Raw genomic sequence first — 19988 nt, 5'->3', positions numbered from 1 at the left:
TAGTTCACCATAATGAATGATTGTGGCTATAAAGGCCTTAAGCCTACTATATGTTCCTTTAAAATTTATTTTTATCAAATTTCAATGCACATACTTTTAAGACTCAAGTAGTAGTACTATAAGGCTTATTATGAAAAACAGACTCACCCATTTCTCATTCTCCAGAAGCACCACTTTTAGCTTTTTCTTTTGATATTTATCTTCATGTTCCATGTTGCATGATTATAAAGCTAATTCTTGATTTTTATTTTGAGGATTTATCTACTGACCTCCTTATATGAAAATTTGGCTTTTTTTTTCTTCTCCCACTTACCCTACCTATGATTTAGGCATATACCCTTTTATCAATCCTCACTATCTCTGTATAACAAAATTTTGGTTAGGTCATTAGTGACGTTATATATGACTAAGTAGACTAAGTGTATTATGAATGTCTTTCTTACTTAATGCAATTTAGGAAAGTTCTGCCTTTGAGTAGATGTAGTTGGAAATTATTTTACCCTAAAACATTGCTATTAATAATTTAATAATAAGAAGAATTTACACTATTCAAAGCTATTTCGGAAAAAATTTTTTAAAATACATTTTTATTGATTTCAGAGAGGAAGGGAGAGGGAGAGAGAGATTGAAACATCAATGATGAAAGAGAATCATCAATTGGCTGCCTCCTGCACGACCCACACTGGAGATTGAGCCCGCAACTTGGGCATGTGCCCCGACCAGGAATCAAACCATGACTTCCTGGTTCATAGGCCGACGCTCAACCACTGAGCCACACCAGTTGGGCTATTTTGGAAAATTTTAATGTTATGTCTTTGTGAGTCCTATATGATTAGAAAGAAAGTTGGCTTCAGTACAGAAACTTATTACAGGCTGCCATGGTACTGGTGTATTAGCTGTGAAACTCCATGAAATACCCTTCTTCCTTTCCAGATGACTTTGAAATGGGTAGAACTAAACTACATCTGATGCAATTCTTTTGAGACATTGTATACTGTATAGCCTTTCTGTCAAAAGCTCAATTCAGGGGTTTATGTCCTGCTTAAAGATCAGATATTTTCAGCCAGAGGGAGTAATATTTTCTAGGAATATCTTTGGTATTGGAGTTAGGTTATTTTTAGAAATATAAGTTAAGTTGTGTTTCCTCTTTTTCTGCTTCACTAGGAATACTTTTTACATTTAAAATGTTTTGTGAGTATACATTTATGTAACAAAACTCTTGGTAGGTATTCCCAAGAATAGACTAGTTGAGCTTTTGGTATTTTAGTATAATTAATTGGAGGTCCTCCCCACCCCCCTTATTGAGGTGTAATTGACAAAACTACATGTGTAAGACATACAATGTGATGATTTTATATGTGCACACAAATCCTCACCCTGCAGAGTTACCATTTTGGAGGGTTATTTTAATCATCTTTGTATTCTTAATGCTTGGAATATAGAACGGTTTCAGTAAATCTTTGTTGATGTGAACTAAAGTTATTGCCAACATTGGAAGAATTAACTTGTCTGATTTTAGCACCTAGAGTTGTGAAAATTGAGGTCTAACTTGGTAGTTTTTGATTCTTTACCTTAAGGTACATAAAACCCAAGTGGCAGCCATGCTCACCTGAATCAGTGTATGAGAACGTATGATTTTTTGGAGGTAGAAGAAGATTCTTCATGTTTTAAAATTTAAATTTTATTATTTATATACTTGAAAAAATTCTACAGTGTAAATACATTGCAAAAATTATACCTAATGGTAGAGACATCCCCAAACTCAGCCTTAATATATTTGACTAGTGCTGGTAGAAGTTTAGCTGTTATATAAGGTGATCCAGTTCAGTATGTTTGAGCCCAACAACAACAAAAAATATCCCTGTCATCATTGCCTTATCAGAAAGCTCCTGCAACACAGTCTGCTGAGGGTATCTCAATCTCCCCTCAGTGATTGCTAAATTCTTTGTTCTATCTGCTCAGGAAGGCTCTCTGACTCCTTGATGTGGGGGGTTGCAGAAAGAACATAAGGCAAGGCCTGGCCTGTGTTGCTCAGTGGTTGAGCCTTGACCTAAGCACATGCCCCGGTTTGCATGCTGGGTCTCCAGTAGGGGGCGTGCAGGAGGCCGCCAATCAGTGATTCTCTCTCTCATCATTGATGTTTCTATCTCTCTCTCCCTCTCCCTTCCTCTCTGAAATCAATCAATATGTGTGTGTGTGTGTGTATGTGTGTGTGTGTATGTATATATAACATAAGGCAGGAATGAACATGGAGTCAGTCGCAGCTGGGAATGGCAGTGCCCGTCAACCAGGAAGAGCTATTAATAAAAGCCACTGATCCTCTAGTCCAGTAAAGCCCAGAAAGTCTGGTGAGAATGGTATAGGACCGTGTTCGGCAAACTGCGGCTTGCGAGCCACATGCGGCTCTTTGGCCCCTTGAGTGTGGCTCTTCCTAAGCCTTAGGAGTACCCTAATTAAGTTAATAACAATGTACCTACCTTGTTTAAGTTTAAGTTTAAAAAATTTGGCTTTCAAATGAAATTTCAATCGTTTTACTGTTGATATTTGGTTCTGTTGACTAATGAGTTTGCTGACCACTGGTATAGGATATTTTATGTTTAATTGCACAGGTGCCTTTCCTTTCTGATATGATTTGGGGAGCCAGAGAAGCCCCTGACATATCACTGGGTTCTTAAAATGCTGAAATTACTAATTCAGTCTCTTTAAGTTATTCTCACTTCCAGCTTCTCTTGCTCTCATAGAAGATACTTTGCCCTGCTATCCTGTTTCTGTGAATGAGCACTCCGAGGCAGAAGAGACGGGGAGAATCTGAGATCTAGGGCTCGGTGGGGAGGAAGGGTGGCTGCTAAATGTGGAGGAGAAAGGAGTAAAGAAAGCAGGGGGTAAGGGAGATGGCGTTTCTGTTACTATTTCACCTAAGTCCCCAATAGGAAAAACCTTAAAGACATTTCTGCTTCTTAACCTTCACCAGTCAAAACCAGATCCAGAATATTACTAATATGCACACCTGTAGTGGTGGCTGATTTTTAAAAATCGAAGGAAATTCTGTGGAAGCCTGCCTGCTTGTCCACAGCTCAGATATCGAGCTCTGGGCTGTTTTGTCAAATATTTTCCCATCCTTTTTTTCCTACTGTTCCTCTGCATGTCCTGTACTCCAGCCAGATTGTGGACTATGAGCAGGACCTTATAATCTGTCCATGTTTCCTGCTGGCACTCATGTTCTTTGTTTGAAATGCCCTCCACAGTTTGTGAATCAGACTTTCAAACCATGCCTCAAGCCTACTTTGAATGTATTCTCTCCATCAAGTCCCTAAGGGATCGCTTTTTTGAGTTCCACAGAACTTTTTTTTTTAATTTATTTTTTTTGACTTTAGAGAGGAAGGGAGAGGGAGAAAGAGATAGAACATCAATGATGAGAGAGAATTATTGATCAGCTGTCTCCTGCATGCCCCCTACTGCGGATCAAACCCGCGACCTGGGCATGTGTCCTTGACTGGAATCGAACCTCTGGGACCCTTCAGTCCGCAGGCCAATGCTCTATCCACTGAGCCAAACCAGCTAGGGCTAGTTCCACAGAACTTTATTCTGTATCAATAGAGCTTCTACTGTTTGTTTGCTTTTGGGGCGTCTCATTTTCTTTGTTAGACCCTTAGATTTCTTAATGCTACATTCTTGTTTCTTTCATATTTGCCTGACTTATAGGTGCTAAGTAGATATTTGTTAAATTAATTTCAGGTCAAGAATTAATAGTTGCTTTGATTTAGTAATTAAGGGTTCTGTACATGGACATGACATAGAAGTAAAAGTTTTGTTCACCTATGTGTCTTACATTTTTTTTTTACTATATGTCCATACATTTTTAAAAATTGAATTTATTGGGGTGACATTGGTTAATAAGAGTATAGGAAGGTTTCAGATATACATATGTTTACCTATGTATACATATAAACATAAGTTTGTATGGCTTATTTTGTGCCAATTACTTATCTTATTTCAGTTTCTTCTTCCCTTTTTCCTGAGAACTTTTCTTGGAGCTCTATGTGAAAAATGAAATATAATGTATATATCACTTCCTTTGTCATTTTTGAGGATTGCATTCGGTTATAGCTAAGATATCTGGATCTTGGAAATTCTGAGACCTTGTCTGAAGCTGCTCTGGCCAATTGACCTTGCCAGGAAGGGGCCAGTAGGATTCAGTAGCTTTAGTGGAGCTGGACTCTCCAGACTAGCCTGGCTTATGAGGTCAGAAATCTGTAATTAGGATAATTTTCTGTGGGAAATTTAATCAGATGGTGAGCTCACTAACATGTGATGGCTTTTCTCTATCTTCTGGTGTAATTAACTGCTCTCCAGCAACTGAAGAAAACAAATTTTATTTAGGAGGAAACATACTCTATTTTACTCCTAGTCAAGTTATTTAACCTCAGGTTTTCTCTGTCTGTAAAATGGGGCACCATATTCTTTCTTGGTACTTGTCTTTGTTTTATTGAAATGCCACAAGGATAAAAGGCTTAAGGCCGGGGATCACATTCTTCCCCACCCCTCCAATGGGATGTTATGGGGAGACTGTTATAACACATTTTTTTTTAATATTCAGGTATGGAATTGGCAATCAGAGGAATATTTCTTTCTGCAAGCCCATCAGGAAACAGTGAAAGACTTTAGGCTCTTGAAAAATTCAAGACTGCTTTCCTGGTCATTTGATGGCACGGTGAAGGTAATTTGAAACACAGATTTTTTTTTTTAAAGTATTCTAATGTTGCAGTGATGATATTGTGACAGCCAAAAGCAGATGGTTGATAAGTAACTACTTAATTTTCAAACTTGTGTTCTCATGTTGTTGTCAGTTGACTGCAGTCACCTATGTGTGCTCTGTGTTTATGAACATTTGTACTAAAGGGCACGTAAAGGGGTCAGAACAACCAGTGTGCTAGCACTCTTACTGTATAGGCCTGTCTTCTAGCTGATTATGTTCAGAAACACAAAATGGTCTTAAAAGTGTCAACTTCTGAGTTTTTCTTTGAAGGTATGGAATATCACCACTGGACGAATAGAAAAAGACTTTGCCTGTCACCAGGATACAGTACTTTCTTGTGATGTTTCTCCTGATGCCACCAAGTTTTCATCTACCTCTGCTGACAACACTGCAAAGGTAGGTGGGTCAGCTGAAATGTGCATGCATCAAACTTTGGTATCAGTTATGTATTATGAGTCCTATGTACAGTAGGTCCTCGGGTTAGATTTTCGCCATAAGTCGGAACCCACCTACATAAGCACCTATGGCACACACATGGAGCACATACACAGCAGTAATGAAGTGAAACAGTAAAAAAAAATTAAAAGAAAGATAACAATTCCTGATCTTTACTTGTGGTAAATAAATAATAAAAAACATAAAGCACATATGCACATACGTCAAAGTGACGGAACTTTTTTTTTTTTTAATAAATAAATGGGAGATGGCAACGTAACCATGAAACGACATATGTCGAGTCCGACGGAACCAGAGGACTGCCTGTATTATGAGTTCAAATAATGTGTAAAGTGGAAAAATATGTTTCTTCTGCATGCCTGTCTTATTGTGTGAGTTTTTGGAGGATTCCCATCGGCCTTTAGTTGATGTCAGATAGATTACATGAATAACATCAAGGACTTTTGATTTTTCCCTTACTGATTACTTTTGTCGTTACTAAGCAAGTGCAATCTCTGCTGCATATTATAGGCAATAAAAAGCATTGAAAAGGGTTTACATTTAATTGCACACCCACAGTAGGTTTTTATATAATTGATATAAGTTGATGCTTCTGAAAATCACATTTCATTGAAATGGTGCTGCCTATTTGGGGACATTGAATACTCCATTTTCTTCTTTTTTATCCATCTTGTTAATGGCATTATTATCTACCTATCTTTCCAAACTACAAACCTTAGAATTGTCTGGGACTCTACTGTCTTTTATGCTCTGTTGATTACTTCTCGATACCTCTTGGATCCTTCTTCCCCTCCTTGCCCCCACCCTTAAGACCAGGCTCTCTTCCTTCATTGGTGGGCCTGCTTCTGGTCTGTGCCTCCTCCAGTTTATCTTCCCTACCTCGGTCTGAGTCCCTGCTGAAACACCTCCCTGACCTGATAGTTTGTAAGCCAGATTCCTTAGCTCAGCAACATCTATCTTTCTTTCTTTCTTTCTTTCTTTCTTTCTTTCTTTCTTTCTTTCTTTCTTTCTTTCTTTCTTTCTTTCTTTCTTTCTTTCTTCCTTCCTTCCTTCCTTCCTTCCTTCCTTCCTTCCTTCCTTCCTTCCTTCCTTCCTTCCTTCCTTCCTTCCTTTCTTCCTCCCTCCTTCCCTCCCTCCCTCCTTCCCTCCCTCGATCCCTCCCTCCCTCCTTCCCTTCCTTTCTTTCTTTTATTTTTCTTTATTTTTAAAATCTTTGTTGTTAAAAGTATTATGAATGCCCCCCCTTCCATTGACCCCTTCTAGCCTGCCCCTGCCCCCGGCCCAGGCCCTCACCACCATTGTTCCCTCTGTCCAGGCTGCTTCTTCCTCCGACTTTTTGTGCATGCTGTAACTGTGGCTTGACACAACCTTCTATTCCTTTTCACCCCGAAGCATTTTGACTCATTCTTCCATATCTAGATTTGGTGCCAACTCTTCAGTGAGCCCTTTCCTTGCCCTCAGGCAAGATTAGCTGCTTCACCCTCAGTATGCCCATTCCATGTTTCCACATTTATTAGAGCTTTACTTCATACCGGTGTTCACTTCGCCATTCATAAGCCAGCGTTCTGATTAAATTACAAACTTTTCTAGGGTAGGGGCTATATCCAGTTCATCTTTGTATCACTAGATCTTAGCTCACAGTGCTTGGAAGATGGTAGTTTTCAGTCTATGCTTGTTGAATGGCGATGACAGGATCATAAGGGAGAATATTGGAAAGAAAGAACTGTATTTGACTGCCAGGATTCTAAGGTATTATAGTGACTAACCTTTAAAGAACTCTTGTCATATGTTAGGCCCTGTGCTAGGAATGTCACTCTGTTATCTCATTTAATCTTCACATCATCAGTACTTTGGTCCCCATTTTGCAGATGCAGAAATTAAAGCAACAGCAACTTATGTGTATTGTCGTAGGCCACAAGGAACTAGTAAATAGTGGAGCCATACGCACAGACTGGTCTTTACTCATTCACTGTCCTTTCTTCTATATCTAAAGTTAAGACCTTTGATCCTTGAGCTGAAGTTAATTTGAATAATTAAAGGGAAACTCAACAAGGAACAAGGTTACAAGTGGGAACTTGGGCCTCTCAAGAAGGTTTATGAACTTCCATATGATCAAGTTTGTGGTTAACGAACACTCAAGACAGGGTTTGCAGATGCTTATTTTGAATGTATTTACTGTTGCTAAACAATTCTAATTGCCTTCCAGATTTGGAGTTTTGAACTCCTTTCCCCTCTTCATGAATTGAAGGGCCACAAAGGCTGTGTGCGCTGCTCTGCCTTCTCTGTGGACAGCACCCTGTTGGCGACTGGAGATGACAATGGGGAAATCAGGGTAGGGTGTTTGTGACGTGAAACACTGTTCTTCGTGTAGCTTGGGCCAAGCTCCCTGCACCACACTGGGGACCTTTGTTAATGGGACCGGGAAGCGCTGGGTTCTGGATGGATGGGTTCTTTGTTTTTTTCTGTGCATGTTGTGTTCACAGCTGCACTCTATTGCAGAAAGAATTCATTTTAGAGCGAAGCATTTCCTATGTAGGTGAGGAGGCAGATGCCCTAGTTATTTGCAGTTGGTTCTCTGCTGTTATCTTGAGAATGAGTCATCTTAATTTTTGGACCTGAACCAAAGGTTGTTTTTAGTGGCAGAACTTGGGGAAAATAATTTCGTAAGTCATTATCTAGATTATAAATGAATTGCATATTTTGCTGTTTCCAGCACTGAAAGAAAACATCTCTTTAGCATCATACCCATTAGATAGTCAAGTTTTACAGTGTGGCCTATGGCAGGCCTCATGGCGCTGCCTGTCTCTGGTTGTTGGAAGGAGTGGGCACTTGATGGGAAAGGTTTGGGCACTGGGGATGGCTGCTATGGTAACCAGTATATTCGAGGAGAGTCTTGTTTTTTTTTCTTTTTCTTTTTTATAAAAAAAGAATTTAAAATTCAAGGAGTAGGTCTATAATGCAGAAGAATGAGAGAGTCTGCAGTTGGCAGGCGTTAGCAGATAGGCTTTCCAGGAACAGGGAGATTCTCCTGCTTGAGCACTGAGTAACCAGTCTTCTCTACACCGTTCTCATAAATGCCACGCCAGCTGAAGTGGCTGTGTGGGACATTCATTTTGCTCTAAGTTCTCATCTTGGATGAAAGGGTTCCTTTACTGGTTATGGGGCAATGTTTCATTTTTCAGAAACCCTGGAGGAAAAAATTGCCTCTCTATAGTATATCTTATGGAATTCTTTCTAATGAGCTTTTCCATTTGATTCTTTTTTTGGGTAATTTTATGGCCTTATTTGTTTATTTATCATTCATTCAGTAATATTACTTTATTGAGGTATGCTTAGCATGTAAAAAGCAGTACATAGTTAATGTATACAGTTCAGTGAGTCTGGGTATATATATTCACCCTTAAAATCATCACAACCACCAGGCCCTAGACATATTCATCACATCCCAAAGTTCCCTCCCACCCTCTTTATTATTATTATTTTCTTTGTGAGTGGTAATAACACTTAACATAAGGTTTACCCTCTTCTGAGCAAATTTTTAATACCCAATACAGTATATATATCTTGTATAAAAAACTTCGTAACCTTTGACCTCCCCATTTTCTCTTCCTCTTAGCCCCTGAAAATCATCATTTTATTCTCTGATTTTGTGAGTTTGACTATTTTAGATTCCATATAATTCTTTTTGATTTTTTTATGCCTCTATTTTTTTTAACTTTTAATTTTTTTAGATTTCAAAGAGAGAGAGAGATAGAAACATCAATGATGAGAGAGAATCATCAGTCATCTGCCTCCTGCATGTCCCTACTGGGAATCAAGCCCACAACCCAGGCATATGCCCTGACTGGGAATCAAACCATGACCTCCTGGTTCATAGGTCAATGCTCAACCACTGAGCCACACTGGCTAGGCAGTGCCTCTATTTTTTAAAATTTAGACTTTATTTTCTGTATAATCTTTTTTTTTAAATCCTCAACCTGAGGACATGCTTAGAAAGAGGGAGGAAGGGAGGGAGAGAGAGAGAAAGGGAGAGAGAGAGAGAGAGAGAGAGAGAGAGAGAGAGAGAGATGAAGAGAGAGAGAGAAAGAGATGTGAAAAAGAAGCATCAATCGGTTGCATATACTCTCTGACTGGGGATGAAACCTACAACCCAGGTATGTTCCCTGACCAGGACTTGAACTGGCAGTCAACTGAGCCATTCTGGTCGGGCTTTTAAAAAAAATCTGATATGCATTTCTTTGAAAAATTAGAGTACTGCTTATATATTAAGTGTCACTTGAAATAAATGGGAATATTAACATCTGTAAGTAATTGGGTTGTTTATAAGAGCCTAGTAAATAATCATGTATATTTAGAACCTTATTAGGACTTCTAGATTTTTTTGACTTTGTGTTTAAAATATATACGCTTTACATATTTGAATGACATTTGTCAACATTTTAGTGGTTAATCTTAGAGTAGAATTATTTTTTTAAATAATTTGTTGGGGTGACATTTCTTTGTTGTTGTTTTTATTTTGAGGTAGTTTATATGCTACGTCTTTTTTGTTTATTCCTTTTTTCTCCCATTATTCTCTTTTTATTAAATGAAGAGAGTCACAGTATTCTAATCAATCACTCTAAGTCCTTTTGTTTTACTTTTGGGAGTACAGTTAATGATAAATATTGTACGTAATACATTTGTGGTATAATTAGTGTTTTTAAAAAATTTGAACAAGAGAGAACTCAATCTAAAAAAATCCCTAAGGTATCATTGAATTGTAATTACATTTTTAAGAAAGATTTCCAAATATGTTTCAGATGAGGTAGCTATTTATAAAGAATTTCTGGGCAGCCCTGTTAATGAATTGTATCATGTTTATGTAGATATGGAATGTCTCAAGCGGTGTGCTTCTTCATTTGTGTGCTCCGATATCCATAGAAGAGGGAGCTGCTACCCATGGGGGCTGGGTGACCGACCTCTGCTTTTCTCCAGATAGCAAAATGCTGGTCTCTGCTGGAGGCTACCTTAAGGTAAGAGTTCATTAAAGACTGAAAGAAAAGAACAGCCTGTATCCTACTGTTTCCCTTCCTATTTCTCAGTGTGTCCTCATATAACCCGACAGAGTGCAAGGGCAATTCCTATTATCCTGTTTTGCAGTGACGAGGCTGAGAGGTGCAAGGCCACCTTCGTCACATCTGTTGGAAGTTCTGGTGGCAGTGTGGGGGATGTTCTCAGTCCGGAGCTCACACGGCCCTGTACTAAGTCTTAGAGGGTCACAGTGACTACAGAGTGGGGTGTTTAACTTAGTTTTATTTTCTACCTAATAATTATTAACTATTTTGGTTGAAAGTCTTTAAACACTTTTCTGAAATTTTCTTAAGTATTAGTAGCCGTGGTAGTGGTATTAATAATGGCTGGAGCATATCCATATCTCTAAAAGCCCAGCGACCAGAACAGTGGAACGACCAGAACGACCAGTGGCTATGACGTGCACTGCGGCAGCTAACCAGCCTGATGCATGCCCCGATCGCCGCTCCCCCCCCCCCCCCCCGTCCCCCCCCTCCGCTGGCCCGGCCCCCAATCAGCCCCCAACACCCTGATCGGGGGCGGGGCCAGCCGGCCAGTTGCCCACAGCCCCTCCCCCCGCTGACCCAGCTGATGGGCCCCCATCGGGGAGGGCCAGCCAGACCCCACCTGTGCATGAATCCGTGCACTGGGCCTCTAGTTGTTTTATAGTTTACAAAATGCTTTACTTACATCATCTCCTCAGCCAGTGTTTTGAGGCTTGAATTTTACTATATTTGGTGTACGATGAGGAAACTGATGTTCATGGAGAGTGGTGACTTTCCTAAAACTGTGCAGTCAATAAGTTGCTGTATACAAACTTACTATGAGTGACCACTGTGGCCAAGGCTGTGTGTTGTGGTGCCTCGGGGTCATTTTTTGGTGCTTGCATCTGTTTATCCGTCCCCTCAATATGGATGTGTTAAATGCCACTGTGTGCTGAGACACTGCTATGTGGTTCCTGCCTTTGGTGGCGTACAGTCTATGGGGGGACCAGACGGACAGTAAACAAACAACATCTCTGAAGTGTAAGAGGGGTTCTGATCTGTTTGCATATGGACAGTGGAGCCCCGAGGAGAGGCGAGAACAGTTCTACCTTTGGGAGTTAGCGGAGGCTTCCTGTGGAGGGGGTGCTGAGGGGAGGCTTCTGAATAGTGGTTTACTTAGAAGATGGAGATGATACTGAGTAGCGTACTGACCACTTACAATAGCTCCCTAATACATTAGATTTTATGATACTGTTATCTCTGACTGAAGACATTCAAGTGTAGGAGATGATTCTGTCTAACACAATGTAGATGTTAAAAAATATTGGCACGAATGAAGTTTTTGGTTACACGGGACCTATGTAATTGTAATTTTACTCCACATAAAAACCTAGTTTATAAAAACGGTAAATAAGAGGGCGGTTTTTAGTTCTATGAAAGGATGTACATATGGTCCCTTTACAAGTGTGCATTTAAAATAGCATGCTGTTGCCCTAGCCGGTTTGGCTCAGTGGGTAGAGTGTCTGCCTGTGGACTGAAGGGTCTCAGGTTTGATTCCAGTCAAGGGCACATGCCCAGAGGAGAACCAAGATGGCGGCGATATAGGCAGACGCGTCCCAGGTCGTGTCCCGGAGCAAATGGAATGAACAGCTGAAACTAGTAACACCCACACCGAATTGGCGAAATTGCTCAGCTGGTGAGAGGGTTTGCAGCCGGGAAGAGCAGAACTCCCCTGGAAAGGTAAAAAAAACAGGGATTTGGGCAGGAAAGTTTGCCAGACCTCTGAGCCCAGAGAGTCGGAGGGAGACCGCGTGGCAGACAGCTGCGTCCCCTGGGACAGGCACAGCCCCTGACGGGGGGAAAGGAGAACCGCGGGATTCCTGGCGCCGCCAGGGAAATTGAGAGCTGGGTTCTGTGACCGCGGAGGACTGAGTCTAAAGGGGGCAGCCTGAAGAGCTGACCTGACCATACAGTCCCGATAAGAGAAGAAGCTTACAGAAACCAAGCCTTCCCCGTTTCCGTGGCCGGCGTTTGTTTGTCTGTTTTCACTGAATCCTGTTCATGGGACATTTCGGATACAGACACTCACCTGTGCTGAAGAGAGGGAGAGTGTGCGGAGGAGTGGAATCTGGGGAGAGACTGGGGAGAGAGGGGGAGCCGGGAGAGGTGGCAGCGAATTGAGTGCTGAGACACCCCTGAGCCCAAGACTGGGGCAGCCACTCTCTCCAGAGAGTGAGGCTCCTCCCCCCCGGCCCCCAGACAAGGAGCACAGCCACACCCAGATTCCACCCTGTACGAGATCAAGGATTAAAATAACCTTATCAGTCCCTGGGAGTTAACAGGGTCTGGCCTATAGAGGGATTTTCAATCCCAGCAACAACATAGCGCCGGTAACTAACTATTACGCAGTCAGCTCTGGGCAGTGAACTTCCACTGGAAAGAGAGGCCCTATAGCCCCAGAGGCCAACCCCAGAACACTGCCACCCAGAGGCTGACCCACAAACTGACTCTTTGCTAAACACAAAATAAGGCAGTCTGGGAAATAAATGTGACCTGCTTTAAAATAAGGACTGTGGTTCACAACACAGAGGAACAGTATATCGCAGGGAAACTCAACACTCTCCTGAATACCTGGAAGGTCTAAGGCGAGCCACACTGAAGAATAGAAGAACCGAAGGACCTTCACTACTGCATTTTTTTTTTTCTTTTTTCACTTTTTAACTAAGAAATCAATTTTTTTTTATTTTTTTTTCTGTTCTTTTTTTTTTTTTTCTTTTTCCATCACCTGATTTTACCCTTTTAATTACTACCTTCTTATTTTTTAACCAGTATTATTACTGCTACCATTTTACCATTTTTTAAAGTGCCATTTTATTTTCACTTTATTTTATTTTGGGATTAGTGTTCTCCATTCTATTTTCATTGTTATATTATTGGTTGTTTCTAGTTTGCATTCATATCCAGGGAGCTGTTGCTGGAATTTGTTGGGATTAATGGCTGTTCTATAGGAGTATTCTCCTCATATAAAAAGTCTCTTCCCCTCTTCCACTTCATTCTCTCTTTTCGCTCTTTTTTTTTCTTTTCTTTTCTTTTCTCGCTTTTATTTTCCCCCCTCCTTTTTCCCGATTTCATTTTTGCACTCCTTTTTTTGGTCCCTACTTTTCTTTTCTTTTTTTCTTTTATCTTTTTCTCTTCCTTCTTCCTTATCCCCTAATTCTCTTAATTCAGGTGGTCACCTTTATTTGGAGTTATTAATATCGTGAATATATTTGTGTATAGTGCCTGGTACGTGGTGCCTTGTTGTGTTGTATTTTGTGCCTTTAAATCAATGCAGCAGATCCAAGCAACAGCAACCTCCTGAGCACCACATCCTCTGCTGAGGAACAGCAGCTGTACGTGAAACCTCGCCCCACCAGCCAAAAGAGCCACCACAGCTGTGAACAGCACCCACCAGAGGAGCTGCTGCCAACTGAAGAGCAGCAGCTACCGCAACCGCCCGAAGAGCAACCACAGACCAAGGAGTCACTGCCACCCAGGGAGCAACCACTGAACGACTCAACATCTAGATATGTCAGTGAGATCAAACATGGGTAGACAAAGAAACCCCCAAAGGAAAGAGAAGGAGGACTCTCCAGAAAAGCAGCTAAGTAATACAGAGGCATGCAACATGACAGATAAAGAATTCAGAATAAGGTTCCTAGAGTGCATAAACCGGATGGAGGAAAAAATCGACAACCTCTTCAAGAAGCAAGAAGAAACAGATGAAAAAATCGATAACATATGGAAGAAGCTAGAAGAAACAGATGAAAAAATCGATAACATATGGAAGAAGCTAGAAGAAACAGATGAAAAAATCAACAACTTAAGTAAGACCCAAGAAGAAATGAAGAGTGATATAGCTGCAATGAAAAACTCCATTGAAAGTATCAACAGTAGACTAGGAGAAGCGGAGGACCGAATAAGTGAATTAGAAGACAAGGAAGCAAAACACACCCAAAATGTACTGCAATTGGAGAAAGGGCACATGCCCAGGTTGCAGGCTCAATCCCCAGTAGGGGGTATGCCGGAGGCAGCCAATCAATGATTCTCTCTCATCATTTATGTTCTATTTCTCCCTCTCCCTTCCTTTCTGAAATCAATAAAAAAGATTTTTTAAAAATCCCATGCTGTTTGCAAGATGTTGCATTAACCTATACTTTTTTGGGGCTTGCCTTTATTTAGTTATTAGGGATTGTGAGCCTGTCATCACTCGTTCCCCCTTACTGCTCTGAGGATGATGCTGAGAAGAGCGGCATTGCTATTTGTGTTGGGAGCTGGGAATCTTGATCTTTATTAACTGCTAAAAGCTGCTTTGGCACAGAGCTTCTAGAGACCATGTCACTTGATGCTCTGGGCGCCCTCGAAGGCTCGTCCATGTTCATGAGCCTGGCTTACAAGATGGGATAGAGATCAATGACCAGGTTTCCAGAGTTCTTGGGGAACTTTGAAACAAAGCTGCAGCGTAGATAGCTGTGCTGTAGGGGTTATGCCTCATGGGTGGGAGAACCTTTACCCTGTATATTCAGTCTCTGTTATTTAAGTGACAATCAGGCTGCTCTTCCCTCTGGTTAAGCTGATTATGATGCAGCCCAGCCTGCATCTACCCAGCTTGGTAATGAGACTCTCCAAAGCACAGAGCAAATTAAATGTAAAAAGAAGCAGCTGCTGTAGTGTCCAAGAAAATGGGCCTTTTGAGTCTGTTTACTCTAGAATCCAAGTTGCATAAATTGAATGTCAATAAGAAAAAGTAGGTATCCAGTAGCTAAAATGCTCTTAACTTTCAAAATTGTTCCTATTTCTAAGTTAAAAATGATATAATTGAGCTGTCTACCTTTGTTATGCCACAGGGCATGTATACTGTTAGAATGACAAGAAATCCGCATTAATTCATACTCCTGAGGAGAAAGGCTGGTTTGCAATGTGGAATACAGGGAGGTAAGTGCAGGTTTGCTGTTGCTTAGAGGCAGCAGAGTGTGATGGTCAGGAGAGGGCACCTTGGGGCAGGCTGCCCGAGTTCAAAGCCTGGCTCTGCTACTCAATAGCTTTGTTAAGTTAATAACCTTATTAATCACAAGATTATTAAACTGTCTGTGCCTCTGTTTTCTCATCTGTAAATGCCGGGGTCCAGCCCCAGCGGGTCCAGGGGTTCCCAAAGGTGTAAACGGAGTTGGCGAAGAAGGAAGGACACGGAGACAGCGTTCAGTTGATCAGCAGCCTAGCCAGGATCTCCAGCCAAGTTCTGGTCTCGATCTCCAGAGAGGTTCTGCTTAGGATCTCCAGCCAGGTTCGGTCACCAGGTTCTAGTCAGGTTCTCTTGACATATTTCTGTAGTCAGGTTCAGTCCAGGATCTTTTGCCATGTTCTCTCCAGCAAAGTTCTTCTGTCTGTAGGTTCTGTGTAGGTTCTGTCTGTAGGTTCTCTCTTCTCAGTTCTGTCTCCTGAGTTCTGTGTTCCAAGTTCTGAGTGTTTCTGTCTTGTTACAACTGTATTTATACCAGTTGATTCAATCCTATCAATCTCTATTACAAAGGTTAGGGCGTTTCTTATCTCCATTCCAGGGAGAAAAGATTATGTAGTTTAAGCATGATTGTTCGTAGTTAAAGGGATTAATTACCCGCCTGGCACTTAGTTGAGGGGTTTTATTCCCTCCCTAACTTCAGGGGAAAATCCCTACCTGGGGATTCAACCCTTCTCGGAGAGGTGACCTTGGTTAAAACATAGCCCCAAGAAGGTGAGCAAACATATTAAGAACCGTATGTCATATATGCCAGGTCCCTTGAAACAGCAAGCATGGACCGGCTCCCGGCATGTAAAATGGGCACAATAATTTTGACCTCAGGGTTGGGAGCATTAAAAGAATTAATACATGCAAAGCATTTATACATAATAACACATAGTGTACCCTGAGTAAACGTTAGCTGCAATTTTTTTAAGAAAAAAAAATTCACTTTATTTCTTAGAGCAGTTTTAAGTTCACAGCAAAATTGAGCAGCGTGTACAGAGTCCCAATACATGCCCTGTCTCCCCCACTATCAATGGCCTGCCATCAGAGTGGTACCTAATTCAATTGATGAGCATTCATTGACACATCCTTATTACCCAAGGCCCATAGTTTACATCAGGGTTCACTCTTGGTGGTGTTCGTTCTGTGAATTTTGACAAATGGCATGTGTCCACCATTGCAGTATCATACAGAATAGCTTCACTGCCTGAAAAATCCCCTGTATAAGCTACCACTCTACCATCATTGCTTTTTAGTCCATACTCAAATTAGTGACTAGTGTAGTGTTTCCAAGTAGAGTGGTCTGTTTTAATAGAGGGAAGGTGGCAGTGGGATCCCTTGGACGAGGAAGCCGGAAACTGTTGTGCCTCTGCCACCTGCCAGCTGGGTGGTCTTGGGTGACGGGGCCTCTCTTCTCTCAGAACCTTGGTTTCCTTCTGTGTAAGGTGAGGCAGTTCCTGGGTGACCTCCAAGGGGCTGCTACCTCTATCGTTTGCCCCTAGCAACTCAGAACAGGAATGTGTCCTCTGCCATCTTGCTTACATTGCTGTTTTACAGAGCAAAATTGTCAGTTCTGGAAAATGTCACGTTAGTGCATGTTGCTTCAGTGAGGTTTATAAAGTCCATGGGGTGTACTTGTACCAGTTATTATTACTGATAGCGAACATGAAAAATTGACTCAGTCACATGCGCAAGGCAGAAGGCGAGGCACTTCCACGGATACAAAAGTGACACCATTATTGTGTTCATAACACTCAGACTCTTGATGTACCTGAGCCCTTTTCAAAAGAGGCTCATGCACAGTGTCTCTCTTGCCTTCATTTTAGCCGTGAGATATATGGGTAAACTCTATGACCTCCATTCGATAAGTGAATATAAATATTGTTAAAATCTTAGTGAATTCAGTGATTGGGAGTAGAAGGGAAGGACCTGGCCAGAGCACATGCTACATTTGAGATGTTCAGTATTTATTTAGCAAATCCATGTATGAATGACAAGAGTTGATAAAGAAACTTGGTCATCGGCTCTTGAATTACTCCTGTTGAAAGGGAAGATTCAGTAGAGAGGACATTCTATCCTGTAGCCATATTATGAATAGCCTTGGTGTCTGCCAGTTCATGTCTGCAAAGGGGCATTTTTAGAGGAGAGAGGGCATTCTTCTGCCCATTCCACTGAGAAGGACATGCAGACGAGCTCAGCCCAACCATGGCCGTAATGGACATCGAGTGGCCTTGTGTCTGCTACTCTCAACAGGCTGCATGCTTCTCCCACTGGAGGGAGGTGTAGGGTCGCTGTGAGACAGTCACCAGGGTTGGTCAGAGAGGCTGACCTGGTTGATAACTGTATTCAGCGTTAACTGTAGACTTCTTTCCTGCTGTTTGCTTGAAGTGTGGGTGTGGGGAGGTGATAGGTTGAAGGGTCTGGTTTGTACTATGATTGTCACACAGTGTAATTACCAATCTAATGGGAATTTTATTTTTCTCTGAACAGTGGTGGAATGTCATCACTGGGGAATCCTCACAGACCTTCTACACAAATGGAACCAATCTGATGAAAATACATGTGTCCCCTGACTTCAAGACATATGTGACTGCTGATAATCTTGGTATTTTATATATTTTACAGACTTTAGAGTAAAATAGTTAAGCATTAATATAAGTCGAACTCAAATTTTGAATTGGAAAAAATTGTGATGAACTCTGTATTTCAACTTTTTATAAAGCTGTGAATTGTTTTACAGTATTGCATTCATTACAGAATTGTTTATGGTTTGAAGAATGATACTAATGTAGCTCCCCCCCCCCCCCCCCCCGTGAACACACCTTTAATCTTGTTTTTCATAATCATCATTATTTTTAACAATTTGTCTTTAAGATGCAAATGAAAATGTAAATACGTACCTTGTTATACTGTTGGTAAAATTCTCTCTTGATACATTCAAATTGGTTGACATAGTTAATGAGGATAACTGGAAGGAAATATGTATTTTAATACTGTCATTATGCGAGTTGTGCCTCAGAGTAGCAGTGGCCTGCTTTCTGAGCCACATGACCCCACCGGGGTACAGTTTCCCAAATGCAACCTTGGAGCTTATTTGCACTCCTTAAATTAGCTTTAAAAATATTGTGTCTGTGAGCACAATTTGCAATATTTCCTTTAATTCACTACATCAGTGTGTCTTGGATTTCAAAATTCTTACTGTGGAGTGAAAATTATGTGTTGCAGAGTCGATTTTATTGGTCTACCTTCCCTCACTAGTTGAGGACAGCTCGTGCCCTAACGGACTCCTGTGGTCAGCCTCTTAGCTGGGCACTGTCCTGCTCTCTGTTTCTTTACATACTAGACCTTCCTTAATCTTCACTATTTTTCTGTTTTTTGTTTTGTTTTTAAAGTAGTTTGCTCTACAGTTAGATATTAGTAAATCAGATTGATGGAGAAGCAGCCAATTTTAATAACAGAATTTTCCTAAGAAATATAGAATAGTAGAAAATGATTTTCTTCGAATTCCATTTACTTTTAGATGAATGGCAATGTCAGTGCTGTTCTCTGAGTGAATTTAGGAGAGTTCTCAGAACCAGAGTCATCGGGACTCTGGATGGTGTTCCCTTTGACCCTCCAACCAGTCTGTCTCCCTTCCCTTCTCTCCTTATCTGCTTCCTTTCCTCCCTGCTTCCCTGGGAGGTTAATCAGAAAAGGTAGATTCTGACAGGGAAAAAGCACATCAGCATCAATAAGTAGCTTTTTTGACCTCTTGATTAGGAACCTTAATTGCAATTTAAATCTAAACATTTTCCCAGAAATATATTGTTAAGGGATATGCTGATAAATTAATGATAGATATGGTTGCTACATAAACAAATAACCAAAATTTAAAAATTTATTGCTGTAACAGGGACTAAATCAAATGGGTATTAGTGTCAGTAGCAGGTAGGCCATGACCCAGTTTTTATTGTTATCACATAATAGGGTGGGCAGGAGGACTAAAGCACTCCAGGTGTATTTTAGATTAGATATTTCTATTTAGCTTTTCAGAGAACCATAAATAGAGTGAATAAAATCTTTTACATTGTTAAGGAGGTTCTTTTTTTTTTTTTATGGGTTAAGGAACTTGTTATAGACTTACTGTGATTTAAACAAATGTGATGTGCAGTCATAATTTTATAAAAGAAATTTATGTAAATGGCATGTTCTGCTTAGAGTATCCTTATTAGAACTTTATCTGCATGCAATGTTTAGGAACTCTTTTATAGCTCAGAGTGTGAAGTATTAACTTTTGGAATTGAACTTACTTGGCTGTTAAAGTGTAACAACAAACATCAGCTCTTAAAAGGCCTTGATGGCCTTTGTCTTAAAAATAAATTAAAAAGGAAAATGGAAGAAAGACTAGGTAACATGAGGGATGAGGAGAAGCTAGGAGGTTGTAGCTGCAGATTTCATGGCAGCTGAGGTGGTCAGTGAAGGGGAGGATGTTGCTTTGTACTTGTGATATGCATTTTTCCCTGCTTTTTTATTTTATTTTATTTTTTGTATTGGAAATTACATTGCATTTTATATAAAGATTTTTTTACATTGTATGTGTCTTGTATGTTTTGTATCTATAATACAGTTTACATGATTTTTTTTGTCCTTGGTATACGTTTTAATACATGAAATAGAAAAATTTTTATAAAAATAAAATTCCAAAAAATATTTTTGAAAAACA

General features: G+C 40.6%; 1 protein-coding gene across 5 annotated transcripts in view; it reads left to right on the top strand.

The window, feature by feature from the left end:
- APAF1 (apoptotic peptidase activating factor 1) overlaps positions 1-19988 on the top strand; it is a 94145-nt gene extending 74157 nt beyond the window's left edge. For all 5 annotated transcript variants that reach the window (XM_059681904.1, XM_059681905.1, XM_059681903.1 and 2 more), the window contains 5 exons: positions 4598-4717; positions 5027-5152; positions 7419-7544; positions 10078-10224; positions 17777-19988. In XM_059681904.1, coding sequence (XP_059537887.1) covers positions 4598-4717; positions 5027-5152; positions 7419-7544; positions 10078-10224; positions 17777-17923 — 666 coding nt within the window. In that variant the 3' untranslated portion in view covers positions 17924-19988. The remainder of the gene's footprint in view (positions 1-4597; positions 4718-5026; positions 5153-7418; positions 7545-10077; positions 10225-17776) is intronic.

This window comes from Myotis daubentonii, chromosome 2 (assembly GCF_963259705.1).
Source record: "Myotis daubentonii chromosome 2, mMyoDau2.1, whole genome shotgun sequence".
NCBI classification, from domain to species: Eukaryota; Metazoa; Chordata; class Mammalia; order Chiroptera; family Vespertilionidae; genus Myotis; species Myotis daubentonii.
This window is presented reverse-complemented; position numbering and strand designations above follow the sequence as displayed.